Source organism: Sinocyclocheilus grahami, unplaced genomic scaffold (assembly GCF_001515645.1).
Source record: "Sinocyclocheilus grahami isolate Dianchi unplaced genomic scaffold, SAMN03320097.WGS_v1.1 scaffold921.1, whole genome shotgun sequence".
In the NCBI taxonomy this organism is placed as follows: Eukaryota; Metazoa; Chordata; class Actinopteri; order Cypriniformes; family Cyprinidae; genus Sinocyclocheilus; species Sinocyclocheilus grahami.
The window spans coordinates 81,982-106,514 of NW_015506100.1; the positions used below are offsets into that span (position 1 = coordinate 81,982).

At 40.4% G+C, this 24,533-nt stretch overlaps 4 protein-coding genes across 5 annotated transcripts in view; 2 read left to right on the plus strand and 2 right to left on the minus strand.

Moving 5' to 3' along the window:
- mkrn2 (makorin, ring finger protein, 2) overlaps positions 1 to 6,187 on the minus strand; it is a 9,348-nt gene extending 3,161 nt beyond the window's left edge. Inside the window, exons 1-7 of the mRNA XM_016249324.1 lie at positions 6,082 to 6,187; positions 5,761 to 5,889; positions 4,070 to 4,221; positions 3,714 to 3,997; positions 2,481 to 2,695; positions 2,328 to 2,408; positions 334 to 478 (exon numbers count right to left, since the gene is read on the minus strand). Coding sequence (XP_016104810.1) covers positions 334 to 478; positions 2,328 to 2,408; positions 2,481 to 2,695; positions 3,714 to 3,997; positions 4,070 to 4,221; positions 5,761 to 5,889; positions 6,082 to 6,107 — 1,032 coding nt within the window. The 5' untranslated portion in view covers positions 6,108 to 6,187. The remainder of the gene's footprint in view (positions 1 to 333; positions 479 to 2,327; positions 2,409 to 2,480; positions 2,696 to 3,713; positions 3,998 to 4,069; positions 4,222 to 5,760; positions 5,890 to 6,081) is intronic.
- Positions 6,188 to 6,368: 181 nt separating this feature from the next.
- On the plus strand, positions 6,369 to 9,225 carry mkrn2os.1 (MKRN2 opposite strand, tandem duplicate 1). Of its 2 annotated transcripts, none has more exons than XM_016249312.1 (4): positions 6,369 to 6,897; positions 7,918 to 7,964; positions 8,166 to 8,328; positions 8,859 to 9,225. In XM_016249312.1, the coding sequence occupies exons 1-4, from the start codon at positions 6,674 to 6,676 to the stop codon at positions 9,076 to 9,078; spliced, it is 654 nt and encodes a 217-aa protein (XP_016104798.1). In that variant the 5' UTR covers positions 6,369 to 6,673; the 3' UTR covers positions 9,079 to 9,225. The 2 variants fall into 2 exon arrangements, with proteins under 2 accessions (XP_016104798.1, XP_016104797.1); XM_016249311.1 differs by lacking the exon at positions 7,918 to 7,964 and adding an exon at positions 7,514 to 7,560 and having other exon boundaries at positions 6,372 to 6,897.
- Positions 9,218 to 12,072, plus strand: mkrn2os.2 (MKRN2 opposite strand, tandem duplicate 2). The gene is made up of 4 exons (XM_016249310.1): positions 9,218 to 10,293; positions 10,383 to 10,432; positions 11,032 to 11,200; positions 11,764 to 12,072. The coding sequence occupies exons 1-4, from the start codon at positions 10,091 to 10,093 to the stop codon at positions 12,017 to 12,019; spliced, it is 678 nt and encodes a 225-aa protein (XP_016104796.1). The 5' UTR covers positions 9,218 to 10,090; the 3' UTR covers positions 12,020 to 12,072.
- Positions 12,073 to 12,267: 195 nt separating this feature from the next.
- tsen2 (TSEN2 tRNA splicing endonuclease subunit) lies at positions 12,268 to 18,893 on the minus strand. Its single transcript, XM_016249314.1, has 7 exons — positions 18,389 to 18,893; positions 17,770 to 17,820; positions 17,530 to 17,668; positions 15,202 to 15,238; positions 14,303 to 14,399; positions 12,559 to 12,648; positions 12,268 to 12,482 (listed from the first exon to the last, which is right to left on the minus strand). Exons 1-7 carry the CDS (start codon positions 18,482 to 18,484, stop codon positions 12,423 to 12,425), a joined length of 570 nt encoding a protein of 189 aa, XP_016104800.1. The 5' UTR covers positions 18,485 to 18,893; the 3' UTR covers positions 12,268 to 12,422.
- Positions 18,894 to 24,533: the final 5,640 nt, after the last annotated feature.

The following is a 24,533-nucleotide window of genomic DNA, read 5'->3' on the forward strand; positions in this document are numbered from 1 at the left end:
GAGAGTGTGAGTGTGTGTGTGAGTGTGTGTGTGTGAGTGTGTGTGAGAGTGTGAGTGAGTGAGTGAGTGAGTGTGAGTGTGAGTGTGAGAGTGTGAGTGAGTGAATGAGTGAGTGTGAGTGAATGAGTGAGTGAGTGTATGTGTGAGTGTGAATGTATGAGTGAGTGAATGAGTGAGTGAGTGAGTGAGTGAGTGTGAGTGTGTGAGTGAATGAGTGAGTGAGTGTGAGTGAATGAGTGAGTGAGTGTGTGTGTGAGTGTGAGTGAGTGTGTGAATGTATGAGTGAGTGAGTGAGTGAGTGTGAGTGAGTGAGTGTGTGTGTGGGGCTGTTACCCGCACGTTCCCCTCTGCGCTCAGCTGTTTGCGGGGTTTGTCTGGTTCTGCTCGTGTCCCGTCAGCGTACGCATGCATGTAGAAACACTTCCCTCCAAACGGACACGTTCCTCTGCCCTGGTCGAAGTATTTACAGGGCTTCTTACTGCGAACACAGAAACACATTCAAGCAGATGACCACAAATCCTACAAACAATGAACAAACACGGGTTTGAACTGTCAAAGAAATCCGTCTGCATTCTGCCAATATGATATAAAGATAAAAATAAACGGAGGGATGGATGAAAACAGCTCCCAGCTACTGGTCTGAATGCAGATCAAAGGCAGATGAAAGGCATTATGGGAAGATCCCAAACATTTAACCTTTACCCTCATATTCTATTGATTTCTGATTCAGCTGCTCTTTAAAGTGAGGCAGATAGCCCCTGATCTGGGAGGCTTTAGTGAAGGCTAAAGCTAAAACATGAGCGCTGAAGAGATGAGAGGAAACCAGAACGCAGAATTTAAGACAGAAGAACGGGGCAAAAATCACTGCATTATCATCTGACTCATTCATCATATTACCGGATTCTTATTGTGGTTAACTAAAACCAAAGCAATAAATTAAATAAACGGTGGCATTAAATTAAATAAACAAATTACATTTAAATAAATAAATAGTTGTTGTTTTTTTCCAGGTAGTGTCCAAGACAACCTTTCTCATTTTCAATTAGTTTAACTTGATGTACTGAAATGACAAAAACTGAAAATATATTTTTTACAATAAATATAAATCTATATATACACATACACGCACACAAACAAACAAAACAGCAAGTTTCCAGTTAACTATATTTAATGCATTAACTAACAATGAGCGGGCGATGAGCAATACATTTCTTACAGTATGTTTTTAATGTTTGTTAACATTACTTAATAAAAATATAGCTCAGGTCCATTAAATATGAAATTACACATTTCAATTTCTGGAGGGCCGGAGCCAACGCTGCTCCAACACACAAACCATGTCGTTTTCAAATAAGCCTGAAACACTTGATTAGCTGGATCCGGTGTGTTTAATTAGGGTTGAATCTAACCTCTGCAGGACCCCGGGGCCCTCCAGAAACTGAGTCTGTCACCCCTGCTGTAATGGATTATAAGATAACTAACAAACTGGTAAGATTTTAAACAGTTTAGTCTTAAATCAGTATCTTTTATCGCCATAATTATTTATGTATCCCTTAATGTCCGTCTAGTTTGAACTCGCCGCTTGTTAGCAACTGCTGTCTTCACAGAAGCTTTGCGTTCAAATATTTCAACTCAGATCAATATTTCGGGTCTAATTATTTACTTCTGTGGCAAGTAGCCGTGTAATAAGCGGGATAATGTACATCCAGCCGGTTGTTATCGCTGAATAACCCCCGACGGTGATCAGGACCACCACGCGAAGCTCACTTAGATACATTTTTGATTTTAATAATATATTAGTAAATGTTAGAATCAACGTTAACTAAGATTAATAAATGCTTTAGAAGTATTTTTCACGTTAACTAATATAGTTATCTAATGTTACCAAACGGAACCTTACTGTAAAGTGTTGCCAAATATAAAACTTCACCTAAAATTTAAATGAAAATAGACGATATGTGTCCCTGCAGCACAAAAGCAGTGTTGAGTCGCTGGGGGATATTTGTAGCAATAGCCAACAATACATTGTATGGGTCAAAATTATACATTTCTATTTTATGCTAAAAATCATTAGGATATTAAGTAAAGATCATGTTCCATGAAGATATTTAGTAAATGTCCTACCGTAAATATATCAAAACTTAATGTTTGATTAGTAATATGCATTGCTAAGAACTTCATTTGAACAACTTTAAAGATGATTTTCTCAATATTTAGATTTTTTTGCACCCTCAGATTCCAGATTTTCAAATATTGTCCGATCCTAACAAACCATACATCAATGGAAAGCTTATTTATTCAGATGATGTATAAATCTCAATTTTGAAAAATTCTTCTCCTCCTGGTCTTCCACCCAGTACACGCTGGGTATGACGAACTCCGACACCACGCGGCACTCGGGACAGGACCTGCAGGCAATCAGCTCAGGTTACTGCACAGCGCTCTCCACAGGGCTGAGATCAGAGCGGCTCTGGACTCACTTGCGGATCTGGTTCTGGAACTGCTCGGCGCAGCGCCACTGCCGGATGCAGCTCAGGCAGTACGAGTGGCAGCAGCTGGAGAGGATGCCGAAGCGCCGCTCCGACGGAGACGTCTTCTCATACACCACATCCAGACAGATCTTACACTGCTTGTCCTGACTCTGCTGCACTGCAAACGCTCTCTCCATGTCCAGCTCGAAGGCCGTCATGCACATCTGGGGATTATGCACAAATTATTTTTTAAACCATGTGTTAAAACAAATGCAACTAGTTTTGAGAGAAATCACAATATTTCAACATTTGATCGAGTCATACAATGTATGATAATCAGAAAGCGTTGCAGGGAAGCTGCAAGCACATTGAAAATTATGAGAATGAACTATGACAGAATTAGCATGAAACATAACTACATTTACTTAATACTTAAATAAATACACATACGTGACCCCTGGGGCACAAATTCAGTCATAAGGGTCGTTTTTTACAAAATTTAGATTTATGCATCATCTGAAAGCTGAATAAATGAGCTTCCATTGATGTATGGTTTGTTAGGATAGCACAATATTTGAAAATCTGGAATCTGAGGGTGCAAAAAAATCTAAATATTGAGAAAATCATCTTTAAAGTTGTTCAAATGAAGTTCTTAGCAATGCATATTACTAATCAAACATTAAGTTCTGATATATTTACGGTAGGACCTTTACAAAATATTTTCATGGAACATGATCTTTACTTAATATCCTAATGATTTTTGGCATAAAAGAGAAATGTATAATTTTGACCCATACAATGTATTGTTGGCTATTGCTACAAATATCCCCCAGCGACTTAACACTGCTTCTGTGCTGCAGGGACACATATATACATATATATATATAGACCTTTGAGTTTCAGTGTTTCAATAAATTGTATTTATTATTATGAATCATCATCATTTGACCGTCTAACTCTAGCACTCTGTATTCTAATCGAAATACTCTCGCTAGGCTGTCACAGCACTTATACAGCATTGCTCTTATGTTGGTTTCGAATGCTTCTGGTCCTCGTTTGTAAGTCGCTTTGGATAAAAGCATCTGTTAAATGATTACATGCAAAATAGAAATGTGAGCACAAATCGGCCCATTTCTACATGGATTTATTCTTTTTTTTTCTTCAACTGTTGCACTCAACATGCTGTTTTTTAAAAGCTGACTGAAATGGATGAGAGTCGGGGTGTGCTGTAGGTTCAGTCACCTTCTCATGCGCTGCTCTTTGTTCAGGGTCGTGCGGATGCAAAACCTGCAGCCGACAGATTTCACACAGATCGCCGTGGAGATAGGGGCAGCTGTCGCCGTAGTGACACGGTCCCGCCGCCATGTACGGGCAGAGCTGCGGCTGCTGGCCCCGGTCGGGACACGGGTCGGCCGAACTCTCCAGGCCGGAGCGGATGGCATCCAGGTAAGAGTGAGGTTTGCCGTGAGCGCCGTCGTGCCAGCAGTCCCTCACACCGGGCCCCGCTCTGCTGTCAGAGCTCAGCGCTGAAACACAGCACACATCTTACTGTATCACCATCATCTTACTGTAATCTCAGGCGTGTGAACTGCACACACCTTTGTCTCTCAGCACCAGAGGTTTTTTGGCATGTTTGCTTGTGTTTGACGGGGGTCCGGGTCCCGGGGCCGACGCTCCTGCGCTGCTGCTGCTGCTTCTGATGGGCTGCTCCGCCGATGGGCCGCGGCTGACAGGCCTGACGTGATCATATCTGTCAGAAAACACACCGCACACTTCACATCTGAACTAGCAAACATGCGGATTCTCTGTCCTGGCCTCTACCATGATTTTCTAGAAACATGCATAACACATATATACATGTGTGTGTGCAAATATATACACTACCAGTCAAACGTTTTTGAACAGTAAGATTTTTAATGTTTTAAAAAAAAAGTCTCTTCTGCTTTTGATCCAAAATACAGTAAAATTGTGACATATTTGTACTATTTAAAACAGCTGTGTTCTGTGTGAATATCTGTTAAACTGTAATGTATTTCTGTGATGCGCAGCTGTATTTTCAGCATCATTCCTCCAGTCTTCAGTGTCACATGATCTTCAGAAATCATAATAATATGCTGCTGACACACCGCACACTTCACATCTGAACTAGCAAACATGCGGATTCTCTGTCCTGGCCTCTACCATGATTTTCTAGAAACATGCATAACACATATATACATGTGTGTGTGCAAATATATACACTACCAGTCAAACGTTTTTGAACAGTAAGATTTTTAATGTTTTAAAAAAAAAGTCTCTTCTGCTTTTGATCCAAAATACAGTAAAATTGTGAAATATTTTTACTATTAATTTTCTCTGTGAATATGTGTTAAACTGTAATGTATTTCTGTGATGCGCAGCTGTATTTTCAGCATCATTCCTCCAGTCTTCAGTGTCACATGATCTTCAGAAATCAGTATAATATGCTGCTGCTCAAGAAAAAAACAATTATCATCATCATCAATATTTAAAACAGTTGAGTACATTTATATCAAATAAAAAACTTTTGTAACATTGTACACAATATCATTCAAAAGCTTAGAGTCAGTATCATTTTTTGGGTGGGGTGAAATTATAGAAATGACTACTTTTATGTAGAAAGGATGTTTTAAATTGATCAAAAGTGGCGATAAAGACACTGATATTGTTGCAAAAGATTTCTATTTCAGATAAATGCTGTTCTTGTGAAACCAGGGGTGCTCCGACTGATCGGCTGGAGGGGCAGAATAACAGCTTATTGATCATAAAAAGGTGTTGCATCTGCTTTATTAGGTAAGTGTGTGTGTCTCACTCGCCTGCATCTGTCTCCATACGCACACACTCCTCTCTGGTAGTATTTACAGATGGTTGAGGGTTTGCTCGAGGCCAGATCGTGAGAGAACATGCACCTGCTGCCCTCCCGACAGACCCCGTGCAGAAAATACCTGCAGACAGACGAGAGCATGAGCATGAGCATCAGCACCAGCACCAGCACCAGCATCAGCATCAGCTGTAAGAGGTCAGTATCATTTTTTGGGTGGGGTGAAATTATAGAAATTACTACTTTTATGTAGAAAGGATGTTTTAAATTGATCAAAAGTGGTGATAAAGACACTGATATTGTTGCAAAAGATTTCTATTTCAGATAAATGCTGTTCTTCTGAAACCAGGGGTGCTCCGACTGATCGGCTGGAGGGGCAGAATAACAGCTTATTGATCATAAAAAGGTGTTGCATCTGCTTTATTAGGTAAGTGTGTGTGTCTCACTCGCCTGCATCTGTCTCCATACGCACACACTCCTCTCTGGTAGTATTTACAGATGGTTGAGGGTTTGCTCGAGGCCAGATCGTGAGAGAACATGCACCTGCTGCCCTCCCGACAGACCCCGTGCAGAAAATACCTGCAGACAGACGAGAGCATGAGCATCAGCACCAGCATCAGCACCAGCACCAGCTGTAAGAGGTCTGCACACGCGTCAGTCCAGCCGCAGCGTCTCCTCTCGTGTGAAGCACATGATGATATTAGCAGTGACCTTATGACACACAGCGATGCTTTAGCGGCTGTATCATGACGGCTTGGTGTTTCTCTTTACCTGCAGGTCACCTGTCTCGTTGACATGTTTTATCCGGCTACCAATGTGATGCTTATCTGTGAAATGTTACTGTCTCCACGGTTTTGTGCAACCTGAAAATATCACCGGCTACACCGCGACGGCGCTGACCATTGCTTCCGCCTAGCGACTCGTTTCCGCGAATCGGTTCTTTCGAACGGTTCGTTTCCCAAACCCAGTTCATAGAGTAAGCATGGAATCGGTTCAACTGATTAGAGGTCCGACTCAGAAGAATGACTCGCGCTTCTTCTTCCGCCTCGGTGATGAACCCAAACCAGACACGTGTTATGAAAGCTGTCGGAAATGAACGAATGCACTGGACCAGACAACTGAGCTGGAATCCGCTGGGATACGTGATGGAATAAAAAAAATAAAAAAACACATTATCGCACAAGTGGGACATTGTCGTCAAATCGCGTAAGAAGAGAGATATTTGGATTTCATTTTCGAAGTGTTTAATTAGTGTTAGGTGTGCTGCCGTCTCGAGGACGCGGGTTTGTGCGCCCCCTGCTGGAGCGGGTTCGAGCTCAGTGACGTCAGAGCAGGACAGGAGCGCGAGACCAGGTGAGCGCTAATGGAGAGAGCCGTGATCACATACAGGCACTGCGGAAGAAACATTCACCGTTTCTCATGCTCTCCTCGAGCCGACGAGTCACAGCGCAGCTGTCCGGTCTGTCATCACACTCTCGCGTTTGGACTTTTAGACGCACCTGTTGCGCTTACCTGTCCGATTAGAAATGGCCACGCAGTCCCCTGTGCATTTCTGATAGGATCTATGCACGGACCAGCACATCTTGGGTGAGTTTACGAGGTTATATAATTATTCATAAAAGTTGCATTTATTCAGCAAGGACGCATTAAAGTGACAGGAAGGACAAACGATGGCAGCTTCATCAAAGAATCCTGAAAAATAAAATGCACAAAGCAGCAGTTTTCAACATAGCTAATAATCAGAAATGTTTCTTGAGCAGCAGATCAGCATATTATACTGATTTCTGAAGAGCATGTGACACTGAAGACTGCAGCAATGATGCTGAAGATGGCAGCTTCATCAAAGAATCCTGAAAAATAAAATGCACAAAGCAGCAGTTTTCAACATAGCTAATAATCAGAAATGTGTCTTGAGCAGCAGCATATTATACTGATTTCTGAAGATCATGTGACACTGAAGACTGCAGCAATGATGCTGAAAATACAGCTTTGATCACAGAAATAAATTACAGTTTAATATGCATTCACATAGAATGCAGCTATTTTAAATTGTAATAATATTTCACAATTTTACTGTATTTTTGATCAAATAAATGCAGCAGAAAATACTTGAAATATCTGAAATATTCCCCGCTATTGATTGGCAGTGAGTGTGTATATTATTGCTCCGTTTCTAACATTCTATCATGTATGTGTTCTCCAGAGAATGGCACGACACAGAGATTCACGTGGGACTCTCAAATTCAGAAGGTACGGCCCACCTGTATTCTTGTGTTTATACACGCACAAGGAGTCTTCAGAAATGTTTCTTGAGCAACAGATCAGCATATTATACTGATTTCTGAAGAGCATGTGACACTGAAGACTGCAGCAATGATGCTGAAAATACAGCTTTGATCGCAGAAATAAATTACAGTTTAATATGCATTCACATAGAATGCAGCTATTTTAAATTGTAATAATATTTCACATTTTTACTGTATTTTTGATCAAATAAATGCAGCAGAAAATACTTGAAATATCTGAAATATTCCCCGCTATTGATTGGCAGTGAGTGTGTATATTATTGCTCCGTTTCTAACATTCTATCATGTATGTGTTCTCCAGAGAATGGCACGACACAGAGATTCACGTGGGACTCTCAAATTCAGAAGGTACGGCCCACCTGTATTCTTGTGTTTATACACGCACAAGGAGTCTGTCTCGGTAACAGAACTGCTTCCAGTGCAGAACAAAGTACAGACATATACAGAAATTAAAGCAATGAAGTAAACTATAACACAATAATACAAATGAAAAGATATGGTCAGACTGTAGCCGAGTTATGCTTGTTCAGCAGTGGTCTGTGTGTTTAGGTCTGGTCTATAACTACACCCTGTCAGGGGTCCGGAGAGACGTCTGCGGCTGGGAACAGTGTGTGTGCATACAGCTCTGCCCTCCGTGGAGACATGAGCTCCGAGTACTCTGGGACCGAGAGCTGGAGCAGTTTTCGGCGCTGCCAGAATGGGTCTCCGAGCGGTACAGCTACAGTCCTGTGCAATATCACTATCAGATGTTTCATATGTTCTGTAATAATCATCGACATGATGCAAAATAGCACAAACTAAAATAATAATGGACATAAAAAATCTAAAAAATTTCAAAACTGAAATGGGAAAAAAAAAAACTGATTCAAAATATTAACTATAATAGAATCAAAAATAACGATGTTTCATATGTTCTGTAATAATCATCGACATGATGCAAAATAGCACAAACTAAAATAATAATGGACATAAAAAAATCTAAAAAATTTCGAAACTGAAATGGGAAAAAAAAAAACTGATTCAAAATATTAACTATAATAGAATCAAAAATAACATGGCACATGCATACAAGTTAAACAAAATTAAAATGATGCATGTAGCACTTTTTTTTATTATTAGCATTTATTTAAAGTAACATGTTTTTATTGTTTTAATTTAGTTTTAGTTAACAATAAGTATTCCGGTAAAATCCCAGCCACAAAAACGGCCCTAACTGCTCCACTATGTTTTGTTCACCGGCAGGTTTGACGAGGAAAGGGAGTTTGGATCGAGCTGTTATGGTTTCGCGCTGACCTTCATTAACCACATGCGCTCGTTGGATGGGAAAGCGTCTCTGAGCAGAGACCAGTTCACAGGATCTCACATTTTACCCAGAATGAAGACCGTGTCGCTATACATCAACATCTATCATGCAATATTACAACATGGATTTTACATCGCTAATACAGATCATGACATGTGATACACGCTTCTTCATAGAAGTGCAATATATATAGAAAGCCGTCTCTACGGCAGAACCCTTTCAAGAGGTACTAATGCATGCCTTTAAAGGGAAAGTTCATCCAAAAATGAAAGCTTGCTGTTAATGTACTCATCCTCAGGCCATCCAAGATGTAGGTGAGCTTTTTTCTTCAGTACAACAGTAAAGATTTTTAGCTGACACCGCGGTGCTGGATGTATAACATGCAAGTCCACGGCTGCCTTCACTTTGAGAGTCAAAACAAGCGATGCTAAATTAATACCAGTGGCTCCTGACGATATATTGAAGTCTCATCAAGCTGTGCAAAAAAAAAAGTCTTCATAAATGATTGGCAAGCCTATACACAGCTGTCAGCCCAGCGCCACATTAACACCGCTGTCACTGTAGTGTGATGTGTTTACAGGATTCATTTACCACATGCGGCTCAGTTACTCATGACAGGTTGTAAACCTGTAAATGCAGGTTTTAAACAAAGACCTGGTTTTGAGTTGCAATGACGCCCACTCCTATCAACTCAGCATAGTTTACAATTTCCAAGCTATTACACATTGCATGCACTCTCTCAATTAACAGTCATAAAATCTGAATACATATAGATTTGCATACCACACTGCATAAAAAGATATTTCTAAGCACCAATAAAACAGGATCAGTGTTTGTGTTTCAGTTGTGTGTCTGTTGGTAAAGAATATGTCAGAGTTCATATACAATCAGATTTAGAAAGAATGAGTCCTGTTGGCTTTCACAAAAAGGCGCAGGTGAGCGCTAATGAACATTAATGAAGCTGCCGTGCAAACAGATCCCATTTCCCCACAGGTTTAGTGTTTGCTGAAACCAGATCGGTGCACGTGAGCCGTGGACGACAGCCCACTGAAACAGCAGCTGCGCTCTCTTATGAGGCGTCTGCTCGGTTATCACACCTCATACAAGTGCAGTTATCACACCGCATACTCTCTGGCCTCCGTCAGCCTGCGCAGCCTTCAGTCCTCTCCAGATGGATAAGAGCGTCATCAAATTCAACCACTGTGACAAGGACATCTACTGTTTCTTCGTCCCGGATCAGTGTCCTGAATGTGGCGTTGGCTTCAGTGGGAAGCGGCTGGAGGAAGCGCCGGTCAGCATACCGAACCCCGTCAGCAACGGACACAAGGCCCCGTGTGCCTTTCTAGTGGCGTCCACAGAGGACAGTGTGCTCAGGTAGGACCGTCAGCTGAAGCTCCTAGAGAAGGACATGTCCTCATATAGAGATGAAACTGAGGTGACATAAATGCAGCTGGTTTTTGCAGGGACTTCGATGGCCGCTCTGATCTACACACGGGAATCAGCAACACAACCGGTACTGTACCGAGTCTGAGTCTGACAAACTTGAGTCATTTTAACTGGAAAAGAATGTAAGAGTGCAACTAAGTTACATGAACGGGTAAAAGATGTGTTTTACAAGGCATGCACTTTTTGTAAGAAATGTCCCCTTTTAATTTACAGTAAGAGTTTCCCTGTAGTTGATGTTTTACTTACATTGGTATGTTTCTCATGCCACCCTGTAATGCCTGAAACCGTCATTGTATTTTGTTTTGAATTAAAGTCAGGTTCTTGTACCCACAGATTTTTACTTTACAGTAAATTTAATAGAAATTAGTTTTTTGTTAGTTTTAGTTTTCTTATCATGAGGGTTATTATAATTAATTAAAACTAAACCTAAACCAATAAATAAAAATAAATGTTAACAAAGAAAATATTAAAAGCTTTTTTTTTTGTGCTGTCAAACGATTAATCGCGATTAATCGCATCCAAAAATACGGTACATCAATTGCACTTTGTATTAAAAAAAGTAATAGAATTTGACCTGCAGAATTATTTGTGAAATAAATCAAAGGTCACAATGTGCGTCTTTTGTGTTCAAATATGTGAACGCCATTTCTTCTGTTGCTACTGAAGGAATAGTCTACAGTTACACGAAGACGGGTGTTCAGAGAGAGCATCAGGGCTGGGAGCACTGCATCTGCATCCCGCTGGTTCAGCCCGACATGTTCAGTCTGATGAGCCAGTGGGATCAGTATCTGGAGAAGTTCTCCTCCGCTCAGATGTGGGACCCGTCCTGGCAAAGGTGAGCCTCTACACCCCAAACGCTGAAGTCACCCAGCATAAATGAGGAAAATTGCAGTTCCGGGAAATTACATTCAGAGGTTTCTAAAGGGGTCATATGATGTGATTTCAAGTGTTCCTTTCTCTTTGGAGTGTTACAAGCTGTTCGTGAATAGATACGATCCCTAAAGTTGCAAAGACTAAAGTCTCAAACCCAAAGAGATATTCTTTATCAAAGTAAAGAGTCATCGCTTATAATGGGTTTTAATGTTTTTGTCTCGCCGGACACAGCATCACAGTATGGTGAGGGGCGTAACATTTCCGTCACATGCTTGAGGTATTCAGCCAATCACAATGCACTGGATAGCTGGCCAATCACAGCACACCTCGCTTTTCAGACCGATGAGCTTTGTAAAAATCAACGCTTTCCAGTATGTTTGTACAGTATGTGGAAAATAATGTGTTTTGAACCTTAAACCGCATAAACACATTTCATTACACAAAATAATGTTCTCTTTAGCATCGTCATATGACCCCTTTAAATGTCCAAATGCTGTCTGGATCAGTCTGTTCTTTGTTTTTCAGCTTTAATGAGGAAAGCCACAACTGCTACAGCTACTCGCTGATGTTCATCAACCGTGTTCTGGCCACGCAGTCCAAGCCAGCGCTGAGTAAAGAGGAGTTCACACGCTCCTTTGTGCTTCCTCGGATCAAAAGAGCTTCCAAGTACATGATGCTGTGCCGTGAGATTTCCCAGAACCACTTCTACATCGTGGACAGTCCGCGCAGAAACTCAGGCGAGGGTCCGAGTGAGGAGGACGAGGACAGCAAGAGCAACTGAGACACAACTACTACGACTTTCCTGGATCATCACAGGCGCAATAACACTGATTTACGCTCAATTCTTGCATCATTTGAATGAATGATGCCTAAACGTGCCTATTAATCTGTACTGTTATGAACTGAACTGCCACTTCTGTAAAGCTTCTCTCATTCAGACATGTTTTCAGAAAGCACTTTAAGGTGATTGAGCCCAGAATCATTCATACGAAGGACTTTGAGAGTTAGTGATGAAACACGACAGACTCCGCTGATCTTCTGTTTGCTCTGTATATTTATTGTTGAAGACTGTCTGCGTCTGGACATTGTTTAAACACCATCTGAACATTATTAAAGAAAAATAAGTCGCAGCTTAATCTTGATGCAAAATAAACACGGAAAAGGGAATGTTGGCTTATAAAGGTCTAGATTTCCTCCTGTTCAGTTCTCTCTCTTGAGGAGACCCATCTGCTCAGGATGACTTCCTGCAACACATAAAACAGCGCTACAGATGCAGACACGCACAGCAGTCTCAGAACGAACTCGGGCGTGCTGTGGTACCTGTAGAGTGAATCGTTTCAGACACTCTGGAGAGGACAGCATGTCTTCGGTCATGTCTGATGGAGTGATGACGGAGCACAGCATCAGCTCCTGCGCAGGAAACACATCCAGAGGTTCAGGACAGGTTTCACTTACTGCACTTTACAAAAAACATTACCACTAATATGGTCCAAATCAAGCCCTATAACTCTTGCTTTGCTCAGTGAAAATAGATCACCCGCTGACCATCCACCTCAGGAGCAACTTACATTTTATTGGTTTTCTTTCTGAATTTAGTCATTTTTGACACCTTGTCTCCAAAACACTGTTACTCTGCCATGCAGCTTTATAACTTTCTAGCAACAAACAAACCCATCGATATAATATGATTTTATTTTTACATTATAAAATATATTAAACAAATATCGGTTCAAGTTAATTAAAAAAAACAAATATTAGTTTTAAATTATATAACGTTTTCAAATATTACAAGTCTATATTATACTTTTAAATATTAATATTATAATTTTAAAATATTAGTTTAAAATAAAAAATATATATATAATAAAACAAACAACAACAACAAAAAATAAGTGGATGAAACTTGGGTACTTGGAAACGTTCAATGGTGTTGTTTTATAATTTGTAAAAATCATCAAAAGGTTATACATGCACATATTGGACAAATGTTTTAAAATGAATTAAAAACAGTTTTTATTTAAATAATCTAAATATCATGGTGGCATTGTGCATCTTAACGGTCGGGTATTGTTGAGAACCTCATGACGTCTGACGTAGTCTAGCAGTTAATCGGAAAACATGATAACACTTTACTTAAAGCCTTTATATTGATGCATTAATAAAGCCTTGTAATGCACCTTATAATGCATTGTATGATCTCATGAATAACTGTAACCACAGTTATAATACATTATAATACAAACAACCAATTTCATATGTGACAAGGAATCTGCAAATATTATAATGCATTTTAACTTTGGTTACAACTGTTTATGAAAAGATATAATGAAAGATAACATTACATTATGATACCTTTATAATGCGTTATACAGTTGCAATCCAAATTTATCAACCTCCCCAGAATACAAATCCGTTTTCTGAAGATCTAGAATTTAAAAGAAATGGCACCTATAACAGCTTACTGGCATATTGAAAGTGATAATGTCAATATATAATGTAACGTTTTTGAGTTATAGGGTTTTTTAATAACAGGTTATTGGAGCAAATTCAAAAAAAATTTTTGTCATTATTCATCAACTTTACGTTCTCAGAATCACTCAAATGTGTTTTAATAAACTTTCTCTAATCAAATCTAATTTTGTTTTTGGCAGTAAAATGTGGCAAAAAGTGTTGCTGTGGCTCAGTGGTAGAGCATTGCGTTAGCAGCGCAAAAGGTTGTGGGTTCGATGCCCAGGAAAACACATACTGGTAATGCACTGCAAGTCGCTTGCTAAATGCATAAATGAATGAATTAAATTAAAATGTCTTGCAGGTCAAGGGGGTTGATTAAATGTGATTGCAACTGTCCATAAAGGCTTTAAGTTTTAACAAAAAAACATTTGTGCTTGGAATGTTTGTAAAAAGCCATGGGACTCCAAACTAATTTTTTTGTGGAAAGTGCCAAAAACAGGCTGTTAATAATAAAATATACTACTCCTCTCGAAACAGACAGTCTTCAGGGATACTTATTCAAATGTGGGTATCAAACTTCCGTTATTAAGCGCTTTTATTAGTCCTACTGTACCTTAGAGACGTTCCCAGTGATTCTGCTGAGAGCAGCGAGAGATTTCCAGCTGAAGGGCCGCAGAGACTCATCACAGCGGTTCACCACCACCGAGTAGCTGAACACAGACAGACAGACACACACACTCACACACAGACAGACAGACAGACAGACAGACACACTCACACACGCACACACACACGCACTCACACACAGACACACACACGCACTCACACACAGACAGACAGACGCACACACACACACACTCACACACGCACACACACACGCACTCACACACAGACACACACACGCACTCACACACAGACAGACAGACGCACACACACACACACAGACAGACGCACACACACACACACGCACTCACACACGCACACACACGCACGCACGCGCACACACACATGCACATGCACACACACGCACACACACGCACGCACGCGCACACACACATGCACATGCACACACACGCACACACACGCACGCACGCGCACACACACATGCACATGCACACACACGCACACACACGCACGCACGCGCACACACACATGCACATGCACACACACGCACACACACGCACGCACGCGCACACACACATGCACATGCACACACACGCACACACACGCACGCACGCGCACACACACATGCACATGCACACACACGCACACACACGCACGCACGCGCACACACACATGCACATGCACACACACGCACACACACAGACAGACACACACACACAGACACTCACAGATGCACACACACGCACATGCACATGCACACACACGCACACACACGCACGCACGCACATGGGCACACGTGTTTTCATGTGAATTTCTGGACTGTATCTTTGAATCTTGATGCACCACCAAAAGCAAACATTTTCAACATCTGCCTGATTAAGAACAAACCTTGCATGATAAAACGGTGGTCCTTTTCGGTAGAGCACTAGAAAGAGAGAACGAAAGGAGAATCTGAGAGCTGAAACAGCAACAGACAAGCGGCAACTCTATAGTGCCGTGTGTCTACAGGAGCCCATGACTCCTGAAGTTCACAGCCAAGAGTCAGTTTCCATGTCATGTCAGTGAGACTGCAGTGCTACGGGTCGGGAGAGCGAGGAAAGCAATGCTCAATAGACCTGAATAATTCAGCCGTCCTCCTCGAGCGTTACTGACACTGCTTGGAAAATCTCTCTGACCCGCTGGACTCAGCTAATGCAGGGACAGGCCTAAATGTTTCAGAAGGACAGGCCATAAACATCAGCGCTCCTGAGAACAACGGGCTGATTCTGTGCCATTACAAACTGCACCATCTGAAAACACCACACTGCTCGTCTTCTATAATGCTGTCACCGCTTCATGACAGGCACAGCTTGATATTCTTTTTGAAATCATTTTCATAGGCATAGAAGCCAAATACATGAACTGGCCATATTTGGACTTCAATGCAAGTTATTAACTTTGGTCACTTTATTTTAGGGCGTCCTTGTTACACAAATAAATACTTAAGTACTATTAATTAACAACATAGGGTTAGTTAGTTAATTAGCTGTTATTATTCCAGGGTTTGTGCAGATCTTAAAAATTTTTAATTCGTCCTTCCACAAATTAAGGCCTTAAAAACGTCTTAAATCAGAGCAGAAAATCTTGAAATCACAAAGTCCATGGCATTAAATGTTGCATGCATTGCAAAAAATGTTTTTGTCTCGTTTTCCATTACAACTTAAATCCAAATACATTTACAGTCCAACTCTTGTTTTCTGAGAACTTGAACAAAATAGTTTATGCTTAAAAAACGGAAAACAACTATCTGTCGACGGGGAATGAAAACTTGTTTTCCCTTTGAGTTACGTGAAACCATTGGCAGATACATGATCTTGTTTTAATCATAAACTCACTTCAGTCATATCAATTTCTCAGAAAACAAGACTTCTTGTCATTCTGCTTCTCAATGTATCTTGATTTAAGAATCTTTAGACATTTGCACTGGAAGACAAGACAAAAATATAACACATAGGAAGAACATTGATTATTTGCAGTGCGAATTATACAGATATTTCCATAGTCTAGTTCTTTATTTTTTATTAATTAATTACAATTTTTAATTCGTCCTTCCACAAATTAAGGCCTTAAAAACGTCTTAAATCAGAGCAATTCTTGAAATCACAAAGTCCATGGCATTAAATGTTGCATGCATTGCAAAAAATGTTTTTGTCTCGTTTTCCATTACAACTTAAATCCAAATACATTTACAGTCCAACTCTTGTTTTCTGAGAACTTGAACAAAATAGTTTATGCTTAAAAAACGGAAAACAACTATCTGTCGACGGGGAATGAAAACTTGTTTTCCCTTTGAGTTACGTGAAACCATTGGCAGATACATGATCTTGTTTTAATCATAAACTCACTTCAGTCATATCAATTTCTCAGAAAACAAGACTTCTTGTCATTCTGCTTCTCAATGTATCTTGATTTAAGAATCTTTAGACATTTGCACTGGAAGACAAGACAAAAATATAACACATAGGAAGAACATTGATTATTTGCAGTGCGAATTATACAGATATTTCCATAGTCTAGTTCTTTATTTTTTATTAATTAATTAAAGCAATGAAGATCTGTTGGAAAATCACAAACATTTTCTACATTTACATTCTGACTTGGCTTATGTGCATATTCAGTGTGTGTGTGTGTGTATATATATATATATATATATATATATATATATATATATATATGTACTGCATAGTGACGTTTTACGTTCCCTTTCAATCTTTCAATTCAATTCTCTTGACTTGGTCTGAAAAATGTCTTAAAGTCTGATCTTCATTACATTCTGACTTGTCTTATGTGCATATTCAGTGTGTGTGTGTGTGTATATATATATATATATATATATGTACTGCATAGTGACGTTTTACGTTCCCTTTCAATTTGGTCCATCAATTCTCTTGACTTGGTCTGAAAAATGTCTTAAAGTCTGATCTTCATAAAAACCTTGCATTCATCATTTACTGTTATTACTAGAGCACACACACACACACACACACACGAGGACACTGGTTAAAAACAAGTCTAATTTTTATGTTGGACCTACAGCCGAATCATAGCAAAGCTGAACACCACATGAATGCCAATGCAATTTCTTACTTTTGAAATGTGGAGTTGCAGCTTTGAAAACAAAACAGAGTTGGATGTAGTTCAGGTTTAAAGTTGAGATTTTGTGAGAAATATCCTTACTTAAATCAGTCCCGTATTTAACTCCAGACTTTGGCACCCAGCCTTTACTGCGGAAGTAGTGATAGGCCGCGTAGGAGCTGGAGAAGTTGGGCTGCAGCGAACGAAACATGGTCCAAACCTGAGCCACCGACAGAGCTTCCTACAGGAAACACAACCAGACAGACGCTCACCAGTCAAGACACTACACCGCTAAACCACACGTAACGCTGGCCACACGCAGAAAAGAGGCTAAGAACTCACCCCGCTGTAATAAACTGACAAGCAGCCCAGAGCATAGACCAGAAAGAACGCCTGAAACAAAGACAAGCTGCTTGTTAGGAGACAAATGACCTGAAGTTCATGCTAGGATGTGTCCTAGATCACACCGGCCGATGACAGCAATCGCACAGGGGGATGTCAGAGAGAGGTCAAGCATACAGTCAGGATGATAAATACCCAATTATAAACCATCCCACATTCCTCCAGACGCTCGCTCGGACTCGAGGGTGTGTGTGCTTTCCTGGAGGATGATGGGATGGGATTATGTTAGTGAGAGCGAGTGGTAGTTTCAGTAAGCTGCTGTTGAGGGAGCTTGAGTTAACAGAAGAGAGTAGATAAGATATTCAGCCGTGTTGTTTGGATTGGCTCAGGGCAATGAAATCACTCGACTATATCCAGCTGTAACAATAAAAGCTAGAGGAATATATGTAGCAGCCTATTTGACTCAAACCTGACAGATAGAAACCAGGGGCACGAGACCGCAGTGATGGAGGGCTGTTTGGGCGCTGGGAACGAATTGCAGCAGTATGCAGTGTGTCGACAGAAAGGATTTCTGATGCAATCCGTCACGCAGAGAGCTTGAGCCTCGTCAGTCACTTACTTCTTCATAACTGAGTTGCAGATACTCCATCGTGCTGAAAGGGTTTATTCTGCACACTAACTTGCCCTGCTGCTCCTGAAATAGACAAGAGTCCATTACTAACAGGTTCGCTCATAAAAAAACAAACACAGTGTCTTTTCCGAAACCGCTGAAGGCAAAGTTCTCTGAAGAAGAGTGAAAACTGTCACTGCGTTTTCTTCTCCTCTGCAATCAGCTCCGTACCGCTTAACATTCAGACTGTTTGTGCATTCATTCGGTCGAAGATGTGCTCATTTTTATGCACTTTCTACTTCTAAGCTGTCACTAGCCAATTTTCCATCCACTGCATACGTTTTGGTGCATCGCAAAAGAGATCTGCACCGTTTTCAACAGCATTTTGTGCATATCCTCAAAACCTGGTAAAATAGTGAGAGTAACGGGAGAATTGAAATTGATCAGCTTACGCATTTAATACGATACGCTCTCATCCTGTATGAAAAATATAAGAGTCCAATAAAAAAAAATAAAAAACAGGACTGTACAGTAAAGCACATGACCAGCATAAACCAGCAAAGGACCAGCTTAAACCAGCATAGGACCAGTTTAAACTAGCACATGACCAGCATAAACCAGCAAAGGACCAGCTTAAGCCAGCAAAGGACCAGCTTAAACCAGCATAGGACCAGTTTAAACCAGCAAAGGACCAGCATAAACCAGCAAAGGACCAGTTTAAACCAGCAAAGGACCAGCATAAACCAGCAAAGGACCAGTTTAAACCAGCAAAGGACCAGCATAAACCAGCAAAGGACCAGTTTAAACCAGCAAAGGACCAGCATAAACCAGCAAAGGACCAGTTTAAACCAGCAAAGGACCAGCATAAACCAGCAAAGGACCAGTTTAAACCAGCAAAGGACCAGCATAAACCAGCAAAGGACCAGTTTAAACCAGCAAAGGACCAGCATAAACCAGCAAAGGACCAGTTTAAACCAGCAAAGGACCAGCATAAACCAGCAAAGGACCAGTTTAAACCAGCAAAGGACCAGCATAAACCAGCAAAGGACCAGTTTAAACCAGCAAAGGACCAGCATAAACCAGCAAAGGACCAGTTTAAACCAGCAAAGGACCAGCATAAACCAGCAAAGGACCAGTTTAAACCAGCAAAGGACCAGCATAAACCAGCAAAGGACCAGTTTAAACCAGCAAAGGACCAGCATAAACCAGCAAAGGACCAGTTTAAACCAGCAAAGGACCAGCATAAACCAGCAAAGGACCAGTTTAAACCAGCAAAGGACCAGCATAAACCAGCAAAGGACCAGTTTAAACCAGCAAAGGACCAGCATAAACCAGCAAAGGACCAGTTTAAACCAGCAAAGGACCAGCATAAACCAGCAAAGGACCAGTTTAAACCAGCAAAGGACCAGCATAAACCAGCAAAGGACCAGTTTAAACCAGCAAAGGACCAGCATAAACCAGCAAAGGACCAGTTTAAACCAGCAAAGGACCAGCATAAACCAGCAAAGGACCAGTTTAAACCAGCAAAGGACCAGCATAAACCAGCAAAGGACCAGTTTAAACCAGCAAAGGACCAGCATAAACCAGCAAAGGACCAGTTTAAACCAGCAAAGGACCAGCATAAACCAGCAAAGGACCAGTTTAAACCAGCAAAGGACCAGCATAAACCAGCAAAGGACCAGTTTAAACCAGCAAAGGACCAGCATAAACCAGCAAAGGACCAGTTTAAACCAGCAAAGGACCAGCATAAACCAGCAAAGGACCAGTTTAAACCAGCAAAGGACCAGCATAAACCAGCAAAGGACCAGTTTAAACCAGCAAAGGACCAGCATAAACCAGCAAAGGACCAGTTTAAACCAGCAAAGGACCAGCATAAACCAGCAAAGGACCAGTTTAAACCAGCAAAGGACCAGCATAAACCAGCAAAGGACCAGTTTAAACCAGCAAAGGACCAGCATAAACCAGCAAAGGACCAGTTTAAACCAGCAAAGGACCAGCATAAACCAGCAAAGGACCAGTTTAAACCAGCAAAGGACCAGCATAAACCAGCAAAGGACCAGTTTAAACCAGCAAAGGACCAGCATAAACCAGCAAAGGACCAGTTTAAACCAGCAAAGGACCAGCATAAACCAGCAAAGGACCAGTTTAAACCAGCAAAGGACCAGCATAAACCAGCAAAGGACCAGTTTAAACCAGCAAAGGACCAGCATAAACCAGCAAAGGACCAGTTTAAACCAGCAAAGGACCAGCATAAACCAGCAAAGGACCAGTTTAAACCAGCAAAGGACCAGCATAAACCAGCAAAGGACCAGTTTAAACCAGCAAAGGACCAGCATAAACCAGCAAAGGACCAGTTTAAACCAGCAAAGGACCAGCATAAACCAGCAAAGGACCAGTTTAAACCAGCAAAGGACCAGCATAAACCAGCAAAGGACCAGTTTAAACCAGCAAAGGACCAGCATAAACCAGCAAAGGACCAGTTTAAACCAGCAAAGGACCAGCATAAACCAGCAAAGGACCAGTTTAAACCAGCAAAGGACCAGCATAAACCAGCAAAGGACCAGTTTAAACCAGCAAAGGACCAGCATAAACCAGCAAAGGACCAGTTTAAACCAGCAAAGGACCAGCATAAACCAGCAAAGGACCAGTTTAAACCAGCAAAGGACCAGCATAAACCAGCAAAGGACCAGTTTAAACCAGCAAAGGACCAGCATAAACCAGCAAAGGACCAGTTTAAACCAGCAAAGGACCAGCATAAACCAGCAAAGGACCAGTTTAAACCAGCAAAGGACCAGCATAAACCAGCAAAGGACCAGCATCCCAGCGTCAGAACATACCTAACCAGCATATGCTGGTTTTTTCAACAGGGACATTTAATACTTTACATATATACAGATATACACGTATGTACTAAACCAAATGAAAATGTTGTGTTCAGCCGTGTGTCTGTGACAGAGTTGTATTTTGGGGGATTAAACCCTCAGTGCTTTCATTCAGGTCCTGGCGCACACACCTCAGACAGGACTAAAGCAATGACAGAAAAGCTTTACTGGCTTTGTTTGCTGTGTTTCTCTGTAAGAATGAAAGACATGTGAGTGACACTGCCATGTGTTTCTGAGCGCTTGTCGTGGGTGGAGAGGAGACCGGCTGGAATAGTTAGGCCTGCTTTCACAACCTCAGCATTCAGCGTGAACTTTAAAAAATCCTGCCGTGATCTTTTGTTAGAAGCCCCAGGAGCCACTCCTGTACAACACACACTTTCAGTGCTAAACGAGGGCATTCCACAGACTAATTATAGATTTACCCAAAGCCTACCCCATGTAAGTCAATATATCTACAAACGGGAGGATTCTCATAACTTTGGCTAACGTTCTGTCAAAGTTATGAACAAACGCTCTTCCAGCAATGTTAACAGAACATTCATTCAGAGTTATCTGGCCTTTAATAATGTTAGCTCAAAAACATTATTTATACATTACTGAAACATTTTAGTTTGATGTTCGACTAATTTAAGTATTTATTTTTTAATGTTGCTACTTATTTCAGAATTTTTAAGAAAACATTCGAAAGTGACATTCCCATAATGTTTGTATATTGATCAAATGGAACGAAGAAAAAAGTTTGGGAACACTTTCTATGAAGCCCGTATTTATAATACATTATAAGAGTATTCTTAAGGAGTATTCTTGCAGTTGTTAACTTGTTACTTTACTTAAAGCAGACAAACACCACTTAAAAATCATAACAACAATAATGATAAAAATAATATTTTTTCTTAAACAGCTGTAAGATCAGAGATCTGTTTAGATGAGTGTAATATGGCACATTAGATTTGAACTATATTTATTGTAACATCAGTAAGATACTGTACAGGTCTTAAATAAATAATGTCAAGATATGAAATATTACGTGGATTTAAGATAGTGTTTATTGCGTGTTATAAATAATCACACTCATAAACGTTATAACCACAAATAAGTACGTTTTATAATGTATTATAATTGTTGTTATGATTATTTATGAGATGAAACAGCATATTATACGTTTTTTTAATAATGCATTATGCATTCATTATAATGCCTTACGAATGCCCTTATAATGTGTTATAAATACGGGCTTCAGAAAGTGTTACCACGTTTTGAAAAATCAGAGAAACAAGGTTTTCATAACTTAATTTGAACGTTGACAATGCCTTCTTAGAATGAATTGTTGTTAGCTGGAAATGCTCTACTGTAATGTTGCCATGTTGTTCATCCAAGTCAACTCTCAATCTGAGAAAACATCTTTATCGGGCATTGTCTGCACATTGCTTTTGTTTTTAATATAGCAGCAGGTGTATTCCTTCACTCTCGTCCCATATCTGACACCCGGGGAACAGATTCAAGCTGCCGTGTGCGACGCTCCACAAACACACAGGGCCTGCTATCTTTGGCTGCATTCCTTCACAGATTTTTAAAGCAGCAAAATGTATTTTCTGAAATGACTTGGCATTGTCCGTGAAGCGTCTTGGCAGGATGAAGTCTCTGGAGGACCGATAGTAACAAAGTAAAGGATATGCTGACACAGCACAAAACACATTTAATCATCATCATCATCATCATCAAAACAGACAGCAGGCTGCTTTCCAGAGGAGAGCCGTGTTCGAGTGCCACAGCTTCAGACTGTTCATTCCCATCCCAGCCTCAGGAGAAAACAAGCCAATAAAGCACCGCTGAGGCAGAGCTATGCAAAAGCTTTCCCATCGTGCTAAAGCGACAAGCTTTTAGCCATAATCGAGTTGCATGTTTTGAAATGTTCATACATTTTAATGTTTTTTTCCACTTACTTAATATATAGTTTTGGTGCATTTGTTTGTTTTGGCCTAGAATGGGGTTTACAAAGATCCTAAATACTTGTTGCTAGGTTTATAGTTGTGTTTACAGTTCTGTTAAATGATGGTCAGTATCATGGAGATACTCATTTTATTCTGATCTAGTTATTTCTCTGCTTCCACACCATATTATTAATTGAGTGAATTACACAGGTTCAAACTGAGTTCTGTTTAACATCAACTACGTGAGTTTATATGAGCTAAAACTAAAATGTACGTGTAGAGCAGTTATTAATCTCAGTACTGTTAATTTCAACATTTACTAATGCATTATGAAAATCAAAAGCTGTAGCTGTTTAATAGACCTGAGATGACATGAATGGCAACGAACAGTTGTGTTTTTGGTGACAAAGATTAATAACTACTGCAACAAATGTGTTGCTTGTTGTTAGTTAATGTGAGTTAATGCATTCATGTTAACTAATGGGATCTTATTGCAGTGTTACTGTCTACCTTAAAAAAATTATTGTAATGTTAAAAAATAAACTGTATGCAAAACATACAAATAAATCCTCATTTTTAGTGTTTAGCTGAAAATAAAAATATTTTCTGGCAAATTTGGATTGAAGTAAGTTGCATTAGTTTATAGTTTGAAACGGAGTCAGTCACATTAAACTTGCTGGTTTTGTTTTAAAATGTTTTGGACCCAAAGAAGATTGTGAAAGACATCATGGGCACATCAATCAGCAGAAACTAATGACGCCTCACATCAAGTCTCCCACTTCCCCTTCCCTGACCCCCGAAAACAGCATCAAATCCAACATCTTTTAGCATTCAGACTCTGTCATTTTTCACTGAGGTGTAACTAAAACCTTATTCTATCAAAAGGAAGAAATAGTCATGTCCCGTCCAGCTGGAAATGATATTTTGACAAAGGAGATATGCATCTACTGCGGGGTGCAGTGAAGTTCACGTTTTGCAATCACAACAGGGTGTGTTCAGTGACACACACGCAATAAAAGCCTGATGTAATGACTCAAAGAAGCTTTGCGTGTTACGGAGCTGCACGCAATCTCTGCCTGCTCAAGACTTCAATAGGAAGACATTCATTAACACACACACACACACACACACACACACACACACACACTCTCTCTCACACACACACACACACTGCAGGCGCGTAGGCGGCGAGATAAAGGTGTGCAATGAGCATATCGCATGTCAATCAGAAATGTAGAAACAGTTAATCCAGAAGTTAATATAGTTTGAAAATATTTATTTACATATCCAAATACAATTGACATTTAACGGCTTACATGTCATTTAAAATTTAGGAAACAA